This window comes from Acomys russatus, chromosome 9 (genome assembly GCF_903995435.1).
Source record: "Acomys russatus chromosome 9, mAcoRus1.1, whole genome shotgun sequence".
In the NCBI taxonomy this organism is placed as follows: Eukaryota; Metazoa; Chordata; class Mammalia; order Rodentia; family Muridae; genus Acomys; species Acomys russatus.
The window spans coordinates 58,649,122-58,668,348 of record NC_067145.1 but is presented as its reverse complement, the minus strand read 5'-3'; the positions used below and the strand labels follow the sequence as shown (position 1 = coordinate 58,668,348).

Here is a 19,227-nt window from a genome sequence, read left to right as displayed (position 1 = left end):
CCTCAACTCAGATGGGACTAAAGTTGTGACCTACTACACCCAGCCTATTTTCTGAATTTTTATTCGCCTAAATTTTTTTTTTTTAAATTTTATTACTTTTTTCAGACCTCATCTGACTTCAACTCATTATGGTGTGCAGATGACTATGAACTTACAGTCCTTCTGCCTTCTCTTCTCAAATGCTGAGATTACACATGTGTGCTACCACCCCTGGATCACCTGGTGCTGGACACTGAGCCCGGGGCTTTGTGAATGCCAAGATCGGTCGCAGAGGTGCTATGTACAGCTCCAGCCCTGCTAGCATCTTTACATGCGGTCTCCACTTCGTAGGCTGGCAGGCAGCTCCATGGAGCCTTATTACTAGAGGGCATGGAGAAAATTGTCCAGATAAAACTAAAGGAATAATCATAAACCACAAACAGATACCAAAGGCCAGGCGTTGAATTGCACACTTTTAATCCCAGTACTCAAGAGTGAGGGGTGGGCAGGCAGATCTCTGAGTTCAAGGCTAGCCTGGTCTCCATAGCCTTTCTGAAATTAAAACAACAACAGCAACAACAACAGCAACACTGCTCTGCTGGATGTGACTGCCAGTGAAGCACAGTAATTGGGTGTCAGGTTTCTTTACCGACGTTGTGGTAAATGCTTCTTGCAAAACTGGAAGCGGCCACTGTTTATACCACCATTTAGGGACACTTTACCGTATTTGCAAATGAGCTTAACCCATCAAGAGCTTGCTGCCCTGTTCCCTGCGCTGAAGGTCTACAGCCTGCCACTTAGTTGGGTCTTGTCACATACTTGGAACCCCACTTTCCTCAGAGTTTCCAGTAGGCTATCTTTGCATATTTAATATGCATCCCTGTGAGGGTAGAGGACAGCTCTTTGTAGTTGGCACTCTCCTGTTCTTAAGTGGGTTCTAGAGACCGGACTGAAGTCCTCAGTCTTGGGAGGCAAGCACCTTGACTCACAGAGCCATCCTGCCAGCCTTCGGCTTTTACTTTTTCCCCCCGAATACATAGGAGTAAGACGCCAGTTTATCTTTGGTTAGGATTTGCATGTGAAGGAAGGTGGGTATGTCTTAAGCATTCTACTGTTGTACAGAAAAGGAAAAGAGAGACACCAAAAGATGACTGTGTCCAAGATCCATGGTGGTGATGAGGCCTGGCTTTGAACTCTGACCTGGACTTTTGGTGTGCTGAGCACAGCTATTACCTCCAAAAGTTATCACAGAGTCACCAAGATACCCCATCATAGTGTGTGGCGGAGATGTGGGGTTGGGACAGTCAAGTCCATTCATTGGGCATCAGATTAATTAGATATTAGGAGGCAAAGGCACATGGTAAGCAATGTGTACACTCTATGAAGGGGGCTGTATTCTCCCTGCTCCCCACATCCTTGAGCCCACTCTGCCGAGGCAAACTCTCTTTCTATTATCAAATCAGACCTGGAGGGTGCTTCAGGCCGACCCGATGATGCGGGAGAACTGCCTTTTATCTAGTGAACGCCCATGTGGCATGCATTGCCTTCTGTTGCTGGTGTTTATTACATTCTGGAGGCCAGGCAGGTTAAGCCCATTTTCAAAGAGATCTTAGTGTGATCTTAGTGTTGACCTATAATTTCAGAGTTGGTCTTCTGTACAGTTCATTCTGCCCTTGCTTGATGGAGGTAGATTAAGGTGCTTCCTTCAGAAAGGCCCAATCTCAGTTCTCTTAGACAGCTGTAGAAATGGGTCCCTTTGGGGTTCACAGCAGTCTGTGTGTCTTTCCTAAACATATTCTTCTGTGGTTTTTTTCCTTGAGCTTGTAGGAAGCATAATTCACACGCTGGCATCCGTTTCTAATGTTAATATTTTGCAAAGCATCGGGTAGAACCAAGAGTGGATGAGGTGTGGGCGCCACAGTAAAGGATCTCCCCAAGTATATTTTCAGAAAATAAGTTCTGGGTATCAGAGGGTGGGATGTTGAGGTCCGCTGTCTCAATGCCTCCACTTGGTTACATGGTATTGGCAATATTAACCACTTAATCTAGAAATAAGAGTTGAAGTTAGGACCCAGGAAGTGTGTCTGCCTCTCAACTTAGCCATAATAGACAAGCACTATTGAATATGGGGGCCAGTGGGGGGGGCGGTTAATTACCACACTTTTCCTTCCCAGAGTTCACTCTTGAGTCACGTTATCTTATAGCTCACCAGCTGGTCTTCTGGTTTATCTGCAGGAAGCTATCACAAGTACAAGACTGCAATAAGAACTAACAATGGGGGGACTTGTCCGACAGCAAGGCAGTCTGAGTTCAGTGGTGCTCCCCAGAAATGCTGACCTCAGTGTGTCCTCATGTCGTCCTTCCCACCGGGCATCCAGAGTGCTGGTCTCATGAGTATGTGAGCAAATAAGCCTGTTGGATGACATTGTGGAGTGCTGGCTCAGCTCTTCTGATATGGTGGCTTTCTGCGAATCTTACTTAAGAAACCATGGCCTTAACTGTGGGACAGTACATTTAGTTTGAATCTCCCAAACAGCCATATGGGCCTAGCTGTCACTAGACAATGACCTCTTTCCCCATATATTGGTTATTTTTTTTTTTTTTTTCTCATTGCTGTGTAAGAGGAAGTGTTTTGACTTTTTTTTTTTTTTTTTTTTGAGGATTTAGTCTGTTGTGGCCGGAAAATAGTGGTAACAGGTATGTGAAGTTGTTGACTACTTTGCATCTGCAGTCAGGAAGCAGGAAGCGGAGAGATTTGAATGTTGATGCTCAGCTCCCTTCTTCTTTATTCGAGGCCTAACCAGGTGCCATCCACAGTCAGAGTGGAGCTTCCTGCCTCAGTTTACCCAGACTGGAACCATTCTCACGGATACCCCAGGGGCGTGTTTCCACGGTGATTCTAAATCTAACCGAGCTGACACGTAGAGATTTAACCATCACACTTTATAGCAGACCATCTGTGTTCTCCTTTATGCTTATTTTAGTTGATAACCTAAGTTTTGCTGCTAAGAGACAGAACAACAAAACACCTGGTTAAGCCGGGCGTGGTGGTGCACGCCTTTAATCCGAGCACTCGGGAGGCAGAGGCAGGCGGATTGCTGTGAGTTCAAGGACAGCCTGGTCTACAAAGTGAGTCCAGGATAGCCAAGGCTACACAGAGAAGCCCTGTCTTGAAAAACAAACAAACAAACAAAAATTTATATGAAAAGAAAAAGAGACATTAGGTCTGTTTGTCTTAGAAAAATCCTATGTTGAACTCAATATGTTGAGTTGGATATTGGAAGAAAAGAGAGTTAAGGATTGGATCCAGGGAGTGGTATGAGATTTAGGGTACGGGGTTATGGTTGGTGTCCCCTTTTCAGTGGTTTTAAATTTAAAAAAAAAAATGTCTATGAAGAAAAGAACCTGGGGGCAGATTGCAGGAGGTTGTATGTCCAGGGAGACCCTTGAGCTAGGCTGTGAGCTTAAGAAAAGGCTGTGAGGGGGATACTCGATTTATGTGAAAGCATTTGTGCATTTCCGTGCTGGGGAGTCTGTGTGAAGGGAAGTCACAGCTGGTTCGGCAGCTGCTCCAAGCTCCTCTGGTTGGAGCTCATGGGAGGAATGAATGGGAGGGATCGAGGTTTACCCGTGCTTGGCTCTGCTGAGCCTACGGTGTTTTGTTCTTTGGTTTCCCCCTTCCAAAGTGTCTACTGCCAGAGGAGATTTATTCCCATGATTTGTAGATAAACATAACCCCTGACCTGATAACTCAGCCAGCTCCTGCCTCTGCATCCCGGACATAGTTCCAACAGAAACAGTCCATGTGCGTATGGGTGCGTGCGCACACATGGGTGCCTGTCTGCAGGTGCCTCTGGATGCATTCAGTAGCAATGGCCCAGTGAGGTCATTAGGGAGTTGGCTGGAGGGATGGAAGCTTCTGTCTTCTAGGAACCTGTTCTTTCCAGGGCCTCCCGGAATGCATTCCTTGGGGAATGTCCCTAAGGGCTGTCTTTGGCTTCTGGATTCTCTTGACTAGATAGCCTCACACTCCTCGCCCGGTTCCCCGTTATCAAAGAGAACACACACCCCTGCTTGTCATGTATGCTTTCACTCAAACCCAGCTTGCAGGTCTAGAAGCAAAAGATCCATGGTCGGCGTCCCACTTAGGCTTGGACTTCCCATGAGCCTCTGTCTAAATCTGACATCTGTCTAGATTGCTGGTATGACTCCTTTTCCTGCAGGCTGTGCAGCCTGTGTCTGGGTTTGGAGAAGGCCAGCTGGGCTTCAGTTGGCAGGCACCCTCTTTGGCTTGTGAGCTCACTTGTCGCCAGGATGCAGGAATTGCCCGAGAGTCTCAGTGGCAAAAGAGGCAGCCAGGGAACTTTAGTTTGTCTAGCAGGAGTCCTTTGGCTGCTTTCTGAAAGCCTCTGTCCCTGGTGTTTTGTGTCGGTGTGATTCTGAGGATATATGGGGCACTCACTCATCACAAGCAAGAGCATCGCTGGGGAGCCTGCCTGGAACTTAGTGACCCGCTTACTTAGGACCCTCTGACTGGCTACTACCTTGGCAGCCTCAGACGCCCCTTTGAACCTGGCATCCATCAGATCCTGGCAGCAGAATGGAGAGATGGAGGGGGTGGTCAGGAAGGGCGTGAGAGGCAGAGACATGGTGCCCAGCCAGGGGGCCCAGCATTCTGTGTCCCTGACCTACTTTCATCTTTCCTTCTTTCTTTCTGTCTGTCTTTCTTTCTTTTTTCTTTTCTTCTTCTTCCTCCTCCTCCCTCCTCCTTCTCTTCCTCTTCTTTTTCCTCCTCCTCCTCCTCTTCTTCTGTCTCTGTGGAGCTTAGAAAATGTGTTGTCTTTTCTCTTGGTTTTCCGTGGCTCACTAGTGTCTGTTTCCTACCTGTTTGTTCAGTTTACATACTGAATTGGGAAATCATCTCTTCCTAGTGCTAATTTTATCCTCCCTGGCAATAGAGTCCCATCTTTGCACCCCCATGAAATGCTCTTCCACTATTTTGCTAGGAATTGGTCTCCCTGTCTGGGGCTCAGATCCTCTCTATCTGATTGTGCATTTGGGTTGGGAACTTCCATGGCCAGTATTCCCTGAAAAGTGGGACTGAAATACAAGGTCAGGGGCTGTGGCCATTAAATGAGGTGAGGTACATAGTCCCATTGGGTCATCAGATGGCATGGGGGTGTAGAATGACATTATAACTTCAGCACTGTTCTTTTTTGTTGCTTTTAGACACTTTCCCATTGTTGCCCAGGCTGGCCTGAAGGTAGCACAAGCTGGCTTGGAACTCAACTGTGTAGTACAGGTTCATCTTGAACACGCAATCCTCCTGCCTCTGTCTCTTAAGCTCTGGGATTACTGACATGTGTCACTGTGCCCAATTTTGGTGCCATACTCCAAAATCTGTCTTTGGACACAGTGCTCAGTCCATTAAGTTTTATTGTTTGATTGATGACCCCCTTTCTTGGTCTTTTTAGCCTGTGGGCCGAAGCTCACCAACTCCCCAACAGTGATTGTGATGGTGGGCCTCCCAGCCCGGGGCAAGACTTACATCTCCAAGAAGCTAACTCGCTACCTCAACTGGATTGGTGTTCCAACAAAAGGTGAGCCAGGTCTGAAGGCCAGGAACTGGTTGCCTCAGGCAGGGCTGCTCACAGCAATGGTCTCTGGTTGTGGAGTCTGATCTTATTTCCCAGTTATTACAGCTAGCCTTCATGTCCATCAGGCTCCCTGTGGTGGCCTTTTTTTTTTTTTTTAACTTTATGTATATGAGTGCTCTATCTGCATGTACACCTGCAGGTAAGAAGAGGCCATTAGAGGGTAGAGATGGTTGTAAGCCACTATGTGGTTGCTGGGACTTGAACTCAGGATCTCTGAAAGCATAGACAGTGCTCTTAACCTCTGAGCCATCTCTCCAGCCCTGGTGGCCACATTTTCTTGGGTCTTTCTTCTTTGAAAGTCCCATCACATGTGACTGTAGTTTTCCTTTAGTGGCTAGCCTTAGCAGCTTCATGCTGCATGGTTCTGATATTTTTTTATACACGCCTGCCCTGTCATCCCAACTAAATGGGAAATATCTTGAGGATAGGAACTAGCATCCCTCACTGTCCTGAGAAACCTTTTTTATTTTATTTTTTTAAATACTGGTGCTTGACTCTGGGTCTACATATGCTAAGCGGTGACTATTAAGTGTGACCTCATCACCATAGGTGTGCCAACAGGAGCACAGCTAATTTAGACATGGCAAGTGTAACTCAGAATTAGCTCAGCGACTAGGCTAGGCTGTCTGGTCAGTGAGACCCACTTATGTTTGGAGACCATAAGCAAAAGATCCTTATTTATTTTTAAATTTATTTCTTTTGTTATTTTATATGTATGGGTGTTTTGCCTGCATATATACACGGTACTGCTGTGCACCTCATGCCTCAGATGGCCAGAGAGGGGGTCAGATTCCTTGGAACTGGAGCTATAGATGACTGTGAATCACCATGTGAGGGCTGGAAATTGAACCCTGGTGCCTGTCTGTCTGTCTGTCTGTCTCTCTCTCTCTCCTTCCCTCCCTCCTTCCTTTTCTCTCTTTCTTTCTTTCTTTCTTTCTGATTTTCAGACAGTGTTTCATAGCTCAATGGTCTTGAATGAGCTTCTGGTCCCCCTGGCTGTGTTGGGATTACAGGCATGCATCACCACGCCCAACTTTGTTGGTACTGGGATCCAGCCTGGAGTTTCATCCATGCTAGATAGGCACTTTTAACAACTGAGAGACTTCCTCACTCCCACAGTGTAACTTTTTTTTTTTGCTGGACTCCAGTTATCCTCAGAGTCTGTTTCTGGTTGATGACATTGGGAGGCCTGGGTTGGGATCTGGTTCCTAAAAGACAACTTCAGGTACAGTAAGAGTGATGGGTGCTGTCCTTTGGTCTGGGCATGACAAGCCTGTGGCTGTGACTTGGGGATGACAAGCCTGCACTGGGAAGTCCACACTGTTTCCGTAAGAGATTCCTGATTCAGATAGCTGTCCATTGGTTTCTCTCTGGTTGGGAAGCTTCTTGTTCCTGATGGCTCATTGTGGGCTGATCTTGTCTTTTCTGTCCAGTGTTCAATGTGGGAGAGTATCGACGCGAGGCCGTGAAGCAGTACAGCTCTTACAACTTCTTCCGCCCTGACAATGAGGAAGCCATGAGAGTCCGAAAGTAAGCCTCAGGGTGCCTTGGGTTGTTTGTGTGTGTGTGTGTGTGTGTGTATGTGTGTGTATGTGTGTGTTTCTGTACGCGTTTGTGTGGAGGTCTGAGGAGAACCTTGCATGTTCCTTGGGCACTATCCACTTTAAAATAAAATGTATATGTATGTGTGGGTGCGTGTAAGTGGGTGTGTGGACGTGTGTATGGGAGCCTGAGGACAGTGACTGTATTTCTCTATTGCCTCTCTATTTTTGAGACACTGTCTCTTTAAAAAGTTATCTTATGTGTATGTTTTTTTTGTTTTTGTATGTGCGTGTTTTTTGTTTTGTTTTTGCCCGCATGTATGTTAGTGGAGACCAGAAGAGGGCATTGGATCCCCTGGTCCTGTGGTCTGCTGGGTGGGTGCTGGGAATCAGACCCAGGTCCTGGAGGAGCAGCAACTGCTCTTAACTGCTCAGCCATCTCTCCAGCCCTCAGACAGGGTCTGTTGGTGAACCTGGAGCTAGTTTGGCTGGCCAGTGAGATCCAGGGACTTGTCTGTTCTATAACCCCAGTGCCAGGCATCTGGGTAAATGCTGGAGATGCAAATTCATGCCCTAATGCATGTGTGGCAGGTGCTCTACCAAAACTCTGCAGGCTTTTTTTTTTTTTTTTTTTTAGAGGTAGAGTCTGTCTGTCACTGGTCTGGAACTTAACAAGTAGGTTAGATTGGCCTGCTGCCAACGACAGGGTTCTGCCTGTCTCCACCTCCCTGGCACTGGAATTAGTTTCTTCTTTTTCTCCTCCTCTTCCTCTTCCTTCTTCTTCTTTTTTTTCTTTCTTTTTTTGAGACAGGGTTTCTCTGTGTAGCCTTGGCTGCCCTGGACTCACTTTGTACATCAGGCTGGCCTCAAGCTCACAGTGATCTGCCTGCCTCTGCCTCCCTAGTGCTGGGATTAAAGGCGTGCGCCACCACACCCAGCCTCTTCTTTCTCTTCTTTCTCCTCCTTTCTTCTCCTCTTCCCTGTAAGTTCTGAGAATCCAGCTCAGGTTGTTGTGCTTGCAGGGCAAACACTTTACTATGTGTGGGCTGAGTTATCTTCCCACACTGTGGCCTCCTTTGTTTTGAAGCTGGGTTCTGTAAGAGGAAGAAAAAGCCAGCCTGCAGGCCGGCTCTTAGCTGATGGCCATCAGACCTAGCTAGTATTAAGGCAAGTCTCTAGGCCTTTCTGTGACTGGTTGCTCTGCTCCCAGAAGTACAAACCGTACCACCCTGAGACAGTTCAACAGCAGCCATGTGCCAGGAATGAGCAAAGTCCTTTTCATTGGAAATCATCTGTTTGCATTTGCAAAGAGTACCTAAGCTGCAGATGACAGGTTTAGCTCTTCAGCGCCACAGGGTACTGGAATCAGCTGGGTGTGGGAGGAGAGCCTGATGCCTGGCACAGCCCCAGGCCAGTCCAGTGAGGCTCTCTGGGTGTGCTTTGGCATCCATTTTTATTTTATTAGTACTACTATTGGCTTTATTGTTAGTTTTGTTTTTGAGACAAGATTTCTCTGTTACCCTGGCTGTCCTGGAACTCACTCTGCAGACCAGGCTGGCCCCGAACTCACAGAGATCTGCCTGCCTCTGCCTCTCAAGTGCTGGGATTAAAGGCAACCGCCACCTGGCAGTTTTGTTTTGTTTTAAGTTGGGGTCTTGTTGTATAACCCTGGCTGGCTCGGCACTACCTTATCCACCTCAGGTTGGCCTCACCCTCAGATCTGTCTTCTGCCTTAGCATCCTTACTGCAGATGTTATATGCAGATATTATATGGGTGTTTGCCATCCTCTCTGCCTAGCACCAGGTTTTATTTTTATTTTTTTGTTTTTGAGATAGGCTGGCCTTGAACTTTCTATGTGAGGTTGACTCTCTGACCTGACAGCCTTCACCTGCTGAATACGAGGATTTTAGATAAGATAGTACCACAAAGCCTAGTTTTATATAGGGCTGAGGACTAAACTATGGCATTTTAGGCAAGCACTCTACCAAGTAGGCTGTATCCCTTGCCCTTGACTGGCACCAGTTCTCAAAAGAGTCCCCTGGTTTAATTTTTAAATGAGCTTGGCGGACCATTTCTGTAATCCCAGAAGGCCGGAAGGCTACAAGATCTAGGACAGCCTCAGCTGCAGTGTAGGTTCAAGACCAGCCTGGATAACTTAGTGAGACCCTATCTCCAACTATAATGGAAAAGGGGCTGGAGCTATGCTGTTCAATGGTAAAGCACTTGTTTGGCATATTCAAGGCCTTGGTTTCAATTCCCAGTACTGCAAAAGAACAAAAGATTAAAAACGTAAAGAGCAAGACCATGCATGGTGACTCCTGCCCGTTCCCTCATTCTCCCCCTCTGTGTGTTTGCAGACAGTGTGCCTTAGCTGCCCTGAGAGACGTCAAGACTTACCTGACAAAAGAAGGAGGACAGATCGCGGTAAGTCTGGGGACACAGGGCACATCAGTCCCCACTGGCCCGAGTCACTGTGGGGTAAGAACAGGGACAAATGCCTCTGCCCTTAAGGGTTGAGGGAACAAGTGGCCCAGAGCAGCTGGTGACTCAGGAATGTATCTGGCACTAACCTATGCAGTGGGCACTGGGGAGAGAGAGAGGGGGCGGGAGAGAGAGAGAGAGAGAGAGAGAGAGAGAGAGAGAGAGAGAGAGAGAGAGAGAGAGAGGAAGAGGGAGCCTGGGGGTACCCTGGAGAGGTTAGGGGATAGAGCACACTCTATTTGGAAGGTGGAATTTAGGGCCTATTTCTGGAAACAGCAGACTGAATTCTTTGAGGTTTGGGTAACTATTATTACCAGGGTTCTTTGGGTTTTTGTTTTTTGGTTTTTTTTGAGACTTCTTCCTGCCTACCAGGTTTTTGATGCCACCAATACTACTAGAGAGAGGAGACACATGATCCTTCATTTTGCCAAAGAAAATGACTTCAAGGTGAGCCAAACTTGCCTCCCCCCAGCAAGTTCAGAGAGGAAAACACCGTGGGAGTAGCTGGTTGCAGGCTCTGCCTGTCTCGGGTTTTTGTTGAGACAGGGTCTTGCTCTGTTAGCCCAGCTTGCTTGGAACTCACTGTGTAGCCCACGCTAGCTTCAAACTTGCAGCAATCCCCCTGCTCCGGTCTGCTAAGTGTTGGGGTTACAGGTATGAACCTCCACTCGTGGCCTGTTGCCCACATTTTTGCTGCCTTAAAACAAGGTCTTCCTGGTGGCAGGATGTCTGGGAACTGTGGAGCACGCACCCCCTCCGCGGGGATGGGGGTGGGCGGAGGGAGGGCAAAGGCCATGGCTATGCAAAGTTGGTGTTTTATGGAGTAATACTTTCTCTAGTTCCTTTTGTCACCTTATTAATATTTTGGTTAGCAAACAGGGACAGTGCTTCTAGTTCTAAAGCACAATAAAGGGGGGTTTTATTGGGACATGTTCGTGTATGTGTAGCTTAATACGTTGTTCCTGTTTGCCCTCCCATCTTCTCTTGACCTCCCTTCCGCTGACCTGCTGGTCCTCCTCTGCTCCTTAGATTGTCGGCTTCCGTGGTACACGTATTCCTTTACCTGTTCCCTGCCCCTCCCTGTAGTCTCCCTTCTCTGCCATGATAACATCCCCACGTATGCACATTTAAACCTAGGCTTTGCATATCACAGGAAGCCTGAGTGCCTGTCTGATTCTAGCTTGCTGTACACATCTCCAGCCCCATCCTTTTTCTGCTGCCTTCCTCTCCCCTGTCACAGCTACATCAAAGTTGGCCTTCTGGGGCTTGTCCTGACACTCCTGTCTTCTTCCTTCCTTCCTCCAGGCGTTTTTCATTGAGTCTGTGTGTGACGATCCTACTGTCGTGGCCTCCAACATCATGGTAAGATGGTTAGGAACCCCTGTTGGTGTACGGCCATTTACACTGCCAGGTCATTTGCAGGCTTGGTTCCCACCCCCAGGTCAGGGACTGGACAGTAACTAAACCCTTAGAAGCAGACTCTCTGCCCCATGTGTGGTTGAGTGTCTTCAAATGGATGCTGGGACGGTAGAATCACCTGGCGGGTATTACCAATTTAGCACAGTTTGTGACCTGGACACGTTCTGAAGTGATACCCAGGTCCTTTCCAAGGTCTCTGAGGACAAGCAGCAGTCTTGCTTGGGACACAGTAGGTAAAAGAGGCACATAGGGAGTAGTTTCACCTGGTGACAGAAGCTGGAGTGGCCAGGGGTGATTGACAGCCCATCCGTTGGAACAGGGGAGGCCATCTGGCTGTTGATCTTTTGCTTTCCAGGTCCCAGGTAGGTAAGAATGCTTTTATGTAAAACCAAAGCCTTCAAGGCTCAGCATGCCGAAGACAAAGTCCCCAAATTTAGGAAGGAGTGTACTGACGGCCCCCCAACCCCCCACCCTCCAACTCCATTGTGCCAAGCAAAGGTCGAGTGTCTAGATAACTCAAGGTCAGTGGCAACAGTATTTTATTAAGCCTTTGTTTTATTACTTGATAGCAACAGATCATGTGTCCTGGTGAGAAGATAGTGTGTGGTGTCAGTTCTTTCCACCATGCGAGCTCTGAACACCAGCTCGGGTCATGAGGTGTGGCAAACCTCTGGCCCTCCTGAGCCGGCCCGCCAGCCCACAGCTTCTTATGTCTTTAGCTCATTTTCTTTTCAGCTTTGTTGTTGGTGTTGTTAGGTTTTTGAGGCAGGATTCTCACACTATAGCCCAGCGTGTCCTGGAACACTATGTAGCCCAGGCTGATCTTGAATTTGAGGCAAGGCTCCTGCCTTGGTCCTCCTGCCCTGGTCCTGGGATAGTGGGTGTGGACATCACTCCTGGTTACCAGTTTAACCCCTATTAGAATAGAACATATTTATAAAGAAAATCAGTTTTGCATAGGTAGGGGATGCAGGTGGTGCTACCCCTTGCACAAACATTTGTATATTTATTTATTATTTGGGGACAAGTTCGCACTGTGTAACCCAGGCTGCCCTTGAACTCAAGGGGTGTGCACTGCTGTACCTGGCCCAAAATATATACCTTTAAAGGGATACTAAACATCTGTAGCTTCTTTCATTGGTCTGTTTCTCCAAGTCAGTGGGAATATTTGCAAAGCACTTCTAAGGAACAAGCTCATACGTTAGGAAGCTCAGAGTTCTGAGGAAGCAGAAGTGCTCACTCACAGGGTTTTGCTGTGAGGTTTTGTTTTTCTCTTTCCTTTTCTTTTTGGTTTTATTTTCCCTGTTCCACTTGATGGTGCAAGGTGTGAAATCATTTTCCCCATTGATTAGTTGCTCCTGTGTTTACTTAGGAGTTTGTCTGGTAGTAGCCTTCTGTTCACTCATATAGTTAGTTAGCTATTGGCCTTGATCCTGTGTTCAGAAATCTTCCTCTGATTAAACCTAAAGGCAGTTTTGCAGATTAGGCCCTGGGATTTGTGACCTATATTTCTGGTTTTTGTTTTTTTTTTTTTTTTTTTGTATAATTAACATAGCATACAACTGACCTTTATAGCTATTTTCAGTGAGCAATTCTTCAGCATTAAGTGCATTCAAACTCTTAGGCAGCCATGCTTGTGCTGTGGCCCTGTGGTAGAGGGCTTGTCTAGCACACATGAAGCTGTGGGTTCAATTCTCACACTACATAAGCTGGGTGTGGTATTTTCTCTACTTGGAATCTCAGCACGGGAGGTGAAGGCAGGAGGATCAGAGGTCACCCTCGGCTATGTTTTGGTTTAAGGAAACTTGAGATACACAAGAGCTTGTCTCAAAGCAAGTAAACAAAACAAAAGCAAAAAGCAAAAAAAAAAAAAAGTTGCAAACCGTCTATCTTCAGGTCTTTCCATCAACTTGTCTGCCTTCTGCCCTTCATGGGCGTCCTCCTTGTGTAATTGTGAGGTCATGAGTCAAACTTCCCGTCCCCCATTCTTCCCCGCCCCCCTGCCCTTAGATGCCGGGGTAGGATAATCCCAGCCCTTCTGGGCTTTCTCCATTTGAAAGCCCAAATCCTGCTTAATCAAAGCAGAATGGCTTACAGTGTGGTTCATCGGCTGCTCTCTGTGCTGTTACAGGAAGTTAAAATCTCCAGCCCGGATTACAAAGACTGCAACTCCGCAGAAGCCATGGACGACTTCATGAAGAGAATCAACTGCTATGAGGCCAGCTACCAGCCTCTTGACCCTGATAAATATGACAGGTGATTCTCAGAGGACCTCCACCCTGAATTGTCCACCCGAGGGCTCGAAATGTCTTCTTTGTGCTTCCATCAAACAGCTCCCAGATGTGCCTACAGAGTCTTTAAAACTGGCCCCGGCCTTTAGGGGAACTGTGGGCAGTTGGTGGTTGCTGGGGGGTGGGGGATGGATTGTCCTTCTCTTTGGGGATATGACTGCTGCTGGCCCCAGTGGGCGGCCTCACATTCGTGCATAAAGGGCTGCTGCACCAGCTGGACTCAAGGCGTCATTAGTAATAAAATACATGAAATTAAAAGAGATGGGAGCATTTAGAGGGAGATAGTGGTAGAAGGTTAGGCTCAAAACGAGGGATGGCTCAGCAGTTAAGAGCACATATTGCTTTCCCAGATGACTAAAGTTCAGTTCCCAGCAGCCATACATAGCACACTTAATAATAAAGTGTTTAAAAAGTATAAATATATCAAAGTGATACATACATACTCACACGCACACACACACACACACACACACACACACACACACACACACACACACAAGTATATTAAAAAAAATAATAAAAATAAGCCTTTAAAGGGCGCATACCTTTAATCCCAGCACTCAGGAGGTAGAGGCAGGCGGATGGCTATAAATTCGAGGCCAGCTTGGTCTACAAAGCGAGTCTAGGACAGCCAAGGCTACACAGAGAAACCCTGTCTGGGGGTGGGGGAGGCATAAATTTATCAGTGTCTTTCTCAATTACTCTACCTTAAGAAAATATTGAGTAGGATTTTTGTTTGTTGGTTGTTTATTTTGACTGGGTCTCACTATATCCCTGGCTGGACTGGAGTGACTTATAAAGAATCACAGATCTGCCTGTCTCTGCCTCCCCAGTGCTGGGATTAAAGGTGTGTGCCACCATGTCCAGTTAGGGTTTCCCCCCCAACACAAACCATTTATACATTTAATTATTTGTTTGTGTCTGCCTATGCATGTGCATGCATACATATGCTCAATAGCACACGTGGAGAGGCCAGAGGACAACTTTTCGGAGCTCCCTTTCTCTCCCTACACCTTGTGAGCCCCGGAGAGCAAAGCCAGGTCATCAGACTTGGTGGTAAACACATTTACTCTGAGCCATCATACTAGTCCGTCCACCTTACTTTTTGAGACCTGGAGCTCACAGACTTTGGCTAGGCCGACTGGCCTGTGAGCTCTAGGGAACTGCCTGTCACGGCTTCCCCAACTCTGGGATTACAGACTGCTGTGTGCCTTGCTTTTTAAGAAGGCACATTTGGCCTGGCATGGTGGCACATACCTGTAATCCCAGCACTCAGGGAGGCAGAGGCAGACGGATCATTGTGAGTTCGAGGCCAGCCTGGTCTACAAAGTGAGTCCAGGACAGCCAAGGCTACACAGAGAGACCCTGTCTTGAAAAAACAAAAACAAAAACAAAACAAAACAAAACAAACAAACAAACAAAAAAAACCACCTGAACTTTATGCTTGTACGTTAGTGAATGAGCTTTCTCTTCAGCTGCACCATCTGGCTTGAACAACCTGGCTGGGAAGCCGGCCAGGCCCGGGGTGAAGACTGCCGCCTGTGAGGCAAGGCAGGCCTGAACGGTGCTCCTCCATGCTGTTGTTTCTCTGCAGGGACTTATCACTCATCAAAGTGATTGACGTTGGCCGGAGGTTCCTGGTGAACAGGGTGCAGGACCACATCCAGAGCCGCATTGTGTACTACCTGATGAATATCCACGTGCAGCCCCGGACCATCTACCTGTGTCGGCACGGCGAGAACGAACACAACCTGCAAGGCAGGATCGGAGGCGACTCGGGCCTGTCCAGCAGAGGCAAGAAGGTAGAAGAGAGAGGAAGGCGTGGGCTGGGGGCTGACTGACTGGGGGTGCCAGGGCGACTGCTTCCCGCCTTGCTGTGGAGTTGAGGGTCCTTGGGAGGGTAGGATGTTGTTTTGTTTTTTTGAGACAGTGTTTCTCTGTGTAGCCTTGACTGTCTTAAACTCACTTTGTGGACCAGGCTAGCCTCGAACTCACAGCGATCCTCCTGCCTCTGCCTCCCAAGTGCTGGTATTAAAGGCGCACGCCAGCCTCATGGACTCTTATAAGGTGTATGTGGCATGGAGGTTTGGATGGCCTTGGCAGCTGCCAAGTGACGCTATGGTATAACCTGTGGCAGGAGCTGGAGTTGGGGTGACCTCTGCCTCTTGCGTTTCCTCAGTTCGCCAGTGCCCTGAGCAAGTTCGTGGAGGAACAGAATCTGAAGGACCTCCGTGTGTGGACAAGCCAGCTGAAGAGCACCATCCAGACGGCGGAGGCCCTCAAGCTCCCATACGAGCAGTGGAAGGCGCTCAATGAGATTGACGCCGTGAGTCCCAGGCCTGTGGGCTGTGGGGAGGCCTGGCGAGGGTTGGGGGGGTGGGGGTGGGGAGTCCCCTCGTGGGTCCTCTGCCATCCTGGTGGCTTCTTGAGACCCCCTTTATTTGTGGTGGGCCCGTGGGCAAGTTCCCTAGAGCGGATGTTGGCTCCTTCCTGACAGGGCGTGTGTGAAGAACTAACCTACGAGGAGATCAGAGACACCTACCCCGAGGAGTACGCGCTTCGCGAGCAGGACAAATACTACTACCGCTATCCCACGGGCGAGGTGAGCGCGGCCCGGTCTCTGGTCTGCCCATCTTCCTTCATGATGGTCTCAGGAGCTGTGGCATGTGTCTATATAGAGGAGGCCATGGGGTGGGGTGCTTCGGAGCACCCCCACAAGGCCTCTACAGCCCACCCCACATCTCACCAGTTCTGCAACCTCCTCTCTACTACTCGCTAATTTGAACCTTGTAAAAAGCCCCCAAGGAAGGTGTGTTTCCCCATATAGAACAACAGGAAGCCTATGTCTCTGTCTCTAGCAATGGGTGTGAGACGTGGGAAAGAGCAAGGAAGACGGCTAGTGATTCACTCCAGACCAAAGCTTTCCCCCGGGATGGCAGGTGACGCGGCAGACAGGATGCTAGCTGTGAGGATGTCGGGTGAGATGGCTTGTACCAGGGCCAGGCCATGTTGGTATAGAGGGACTTGAGAGTTGGAATGGAGTGTGCCGAGCCATGTGGTGTGCTGGGAGTTCAGCCAGGCTGCTGTGTTGACACCTAGTGGGTGTCCTTCTGAGCCTTTGTCACGGTTCCCATTCCTGGTGGGCCACCGTGCTATCATCTGATATCACCTTGGCCTTTGCTCACTGGGGCTCCAGTGAGGTGGAGACAAAGCACAGAGGATTCAGTGTGAGGCCCTTCACTGTATTTTTAGTGGCTTTGTACTCATTGTGTAGCTTAGACCTGCCTTGCTTGCATCCCTGCCTTCACCTGGCCAGTGCCGGCATTACAGACTGGTTCCCTATACCCGGCAACAAAACAGCAGACTTGTTAGTGGTCAGTCTAGCGTCCCCTAGCTCCTAATCCTGGTGACCACATCTTCCTTGTCTCTGGAGTTGCCTATTCTAGCTGGTGCACAGGAGAAGTCATTCAGTGTGTGTAGGCGGCGATGTTTACTGTCCTCCACTTGACATACAAATGTTTGAGGTTCTCCCGTGTTGCAGCGTGAGCCAGGACTTTGTTTCTTTTAATGCCTGCCCAAGTAATAGTCTGTGGTAGAGCGTGATCTTTCCCCAGCACTTAAAAGGAAGAGGAGGGAGTTCAGATAGATATGATGGCAGGCCTTCCTCGTGTTCCATAGGGGTACATATTTCATCAACGGTAATGCCGAACACTTAGAAGGATAGAATGGGCTGTGAGCTGGTCTGTGATGAAGGCAGCTCTTCCCGGCCTGTTCTCTCCTAACGTGCAGTCTCATCCCTTTGTGCTCAGTCCTACCAGGACCTTGTCCAACGCCTAGAGCCCGTGATCATGGAGCTGGAGCGCCAGGAGAATGTGTTGGTCATCTGTCACCAGGCTGTCCTGCGCTGCCTGCTAGCCTACTTCCTTGACAAGAGTGCAGGTATTGGGGCAGGCCATGCCCAGGAAGGTGGGCAGAGGGAAATGGACCCTTGAGTGGCAGAGGACCCATCTTTTCTTACTGTGCTTTGCATCTGAGTACGGATGTGCCTCAGCCTGCTGAGGGGTCTGGGCTTGCTCCCCGCTGAGCAGTGTAACACTCAGGGCCTTCACCATGTCATAAGCCAGCCTGAGAGCCCTCAAGCCTCCATGGGGCCAAGAGCCTCCGGGTTAGCTGTGAGGGTCTCACAGTGAGCCTAGGGACGCCTCTGAGTGTCTCCCTTTGCTTCAAGTCTCATATCTAACCATGATAGCATATGTCTCATTTCAGAGGAGATGCCATACCTGAAATGTCCCCTCCACACCGTCCTGAAACTGACACCTGTGGCGTATGGTGAGTGGTGGCCCCGGCTGGGCCCTGTCCCTGGGGTCTCCTAGTAGGGCTGCAGAGAAGGGCGATCCCTTTAACAGAAGCGGTCTTATCTGCCCTTCACCTTTAGGGTGCCGTGTGGAGTCCATCTATTTGAACGTGGAATCAGTGAGCACACACCGGGAGAGATCAGAGGTGAGTTAGGTTCAAATGCTCTGGGACCCTTGGGAAAACCTGGGTCTGGCTTTCTTATGGAGGGGTCTCACTGAATTTCTTTGGTGCCCACTGGCCAACTACTATGCACCACACCTTTCTTCCTGGCTTGTCTTGCCTGTGGTGTCATAGGATCTCTCTCTCTCTCTCTCTCTCTCTCTCTCTCTCTTCCTGCCTTCATTTATACTTGACTGGGAAGAGCGACTTAAACTGTTGCCACTTTAGGCAGCAAAAGCTGTGCCCTTCCCAAAAGCACCAGAAGCCTGGCTCAGACAGGATTAGCCAGACAGGAACATCATCTCTGTGCCCTTAAGTTCATAGTTAGCAAAGGTCTGAGGTAGGAAGAGGGATAGAGGCTGGGCATCCTAAGGGCCGACTGAGGAAAGGTCTTAGGAGACCCAGTACCTGGCTGTTACTGTCTTCCACCTCAGGGAGGTTTGAGATTTTTGGGGGGAGGGGGTATGTTGTGTGGTCATGTTGAATCTCTGACTGGGCAGATTGCCTCTCTGTCCAGGCCTGTGTTGTGAAAGTGGGTTTAAATTTGCTTTATGCAGGCTGTCAAAATACAACACTTTGCCAGTGTAGTCAGACCTTCCTCTTACACCGAACTTGAGTTTCTGTCTGTGGAGTCCGCAAAACAGGTGACTTACCCAATTCCCAAGGAGCTTGGCCGTCAGACTTTGGTAGGATATGGGGTGTCAGCCAGTTTACTGCCCAGCTTGCACTGTGGACGACACTGGAAGAGGACTGTGTCCCTGGGCTGCCTTGCCCTGCCTCCTGGCCCCGCCCCTTTGGCCAGGGCACCTGCTCACTTAGCTGAAGGAGGACAGCCCTAAACCTGGGTTTAGACATGAGTTGGGCCCCAGGGGCCTTGGAATACTTAGTTGCTGAGCATTGGGGCTGAAGTTGCCCTGGGCTCTGAGGTTCTGGGCCATGCATTACAGCCCAGGAGGCCACTCTCCTGTCTTGTCATCCTCTGATTGGAAGGCTGACATCTTGTCCTGGTTGACAGACTTCTGCCTGTTTTCTGCACCTTTGGTCTCCTAGACTCTGCCTCCTAGACTAAGGCTGGGTACTGTTTTGGGCGAGCACGGAGTATCCCATGGGTGCTTGCTTATGCTGCAGACCCAGGTGGAAGGGATTCAGGCCTGACACCTTTCTCCTCCTGTTCCTGTGATCAGAGCCAACTGTCTCTCCTGGGCCCTCTGAGTGGGGTGGCTGGGAGTTAAAGGTTCTTTTCTCTGACCCCGTCTCTGCTGTGGTTGTATTTTTTTTTTTTTCCTCCCCTGCTTTGCACATAGCGAGAAGTTCTGTGCCAACAGCAACTTGGGGTCAAGGCC

At 48.9% G+C, this 19,227-nt stretch overlaps 2 protein-coding genes across 9 annotated transcripts in view; one reads left to right on the top strand and one right to left on the bottom strand.

Annotated features, from left to right (window-relative positions):
• Positions 1-19,227, bottom strand: part of LOC127194016 (3-alpha-hydroxysteroid dehydrogenase) — a 1,235,587-nt gene that overhangs the window by 1,019,256 nt on the left and 197,104 nt on the right. The gene's annotated exons all lie outside the window — the stretch shown is intronic.
• Positions 1-19,227, top strand: part of Pfkfb3 (6-phosphofructo-2-kinase/fructose-2,6-biphosphatase 3) — an 80,490-nt gene that overhangs the window by 55,344 nt on the left and 5,919 nt on the right. For 4 of the 7 annotated variants that reach the window (XM_051151402.1, XM_051151400.1, XM_051151403.1 and 1 more), the window contains exons 2-14: positions 5,454-5,579; positions 7,070-7,166; positions 9,536-9,602; positions 10,032-10,106; positions 10,965-11,021; positions 13,210-13,334; positions 14,964-15,171; positions 15,549-15,695; positions 15,867-15,971; positions 17,179-17,308; positions 17,636-17,698; positions 17,805-17,869; positions 18,442-18,528. In XM_051151402.1, the coding sequence (XP_051007359.1) occupies positions 5,454-5,579; positions 7,070-7,166; positions 9,536-9,602; positions 10,032-10,106; positions 10,965-11,021; positions 13,210-13,334; positions 14,964-15,171; positions 15,549-15,695; positions 15,867-15,971; positions 17,179-17,308; positions 17,636-17,698; positions 17,805-17,869; positions 18,442-18,528 (1,352 nt within the window). Of the gene's footprint in view, positions 1-2,230; positions 2,374-5,453; positions 5,580-7,069; positions 7,167-9,535; positions 9,603-10,031; positions 10,107-10,964; positions 11,022-13,209; positions 13,335-14,963; positions 15,172-15,548; positions 15,696-15,866; positions 15,972-17,178; positions 17,309-17,635; positions 17,699-17,804; positions 17,870-18,441; positions 18,529-19,227 lie in introns of those variants that run through there. The other 3 variants (XM_051151405.1, XM_051151404.1, XM_051151401.1) reach the window with 2 other exon arrangements.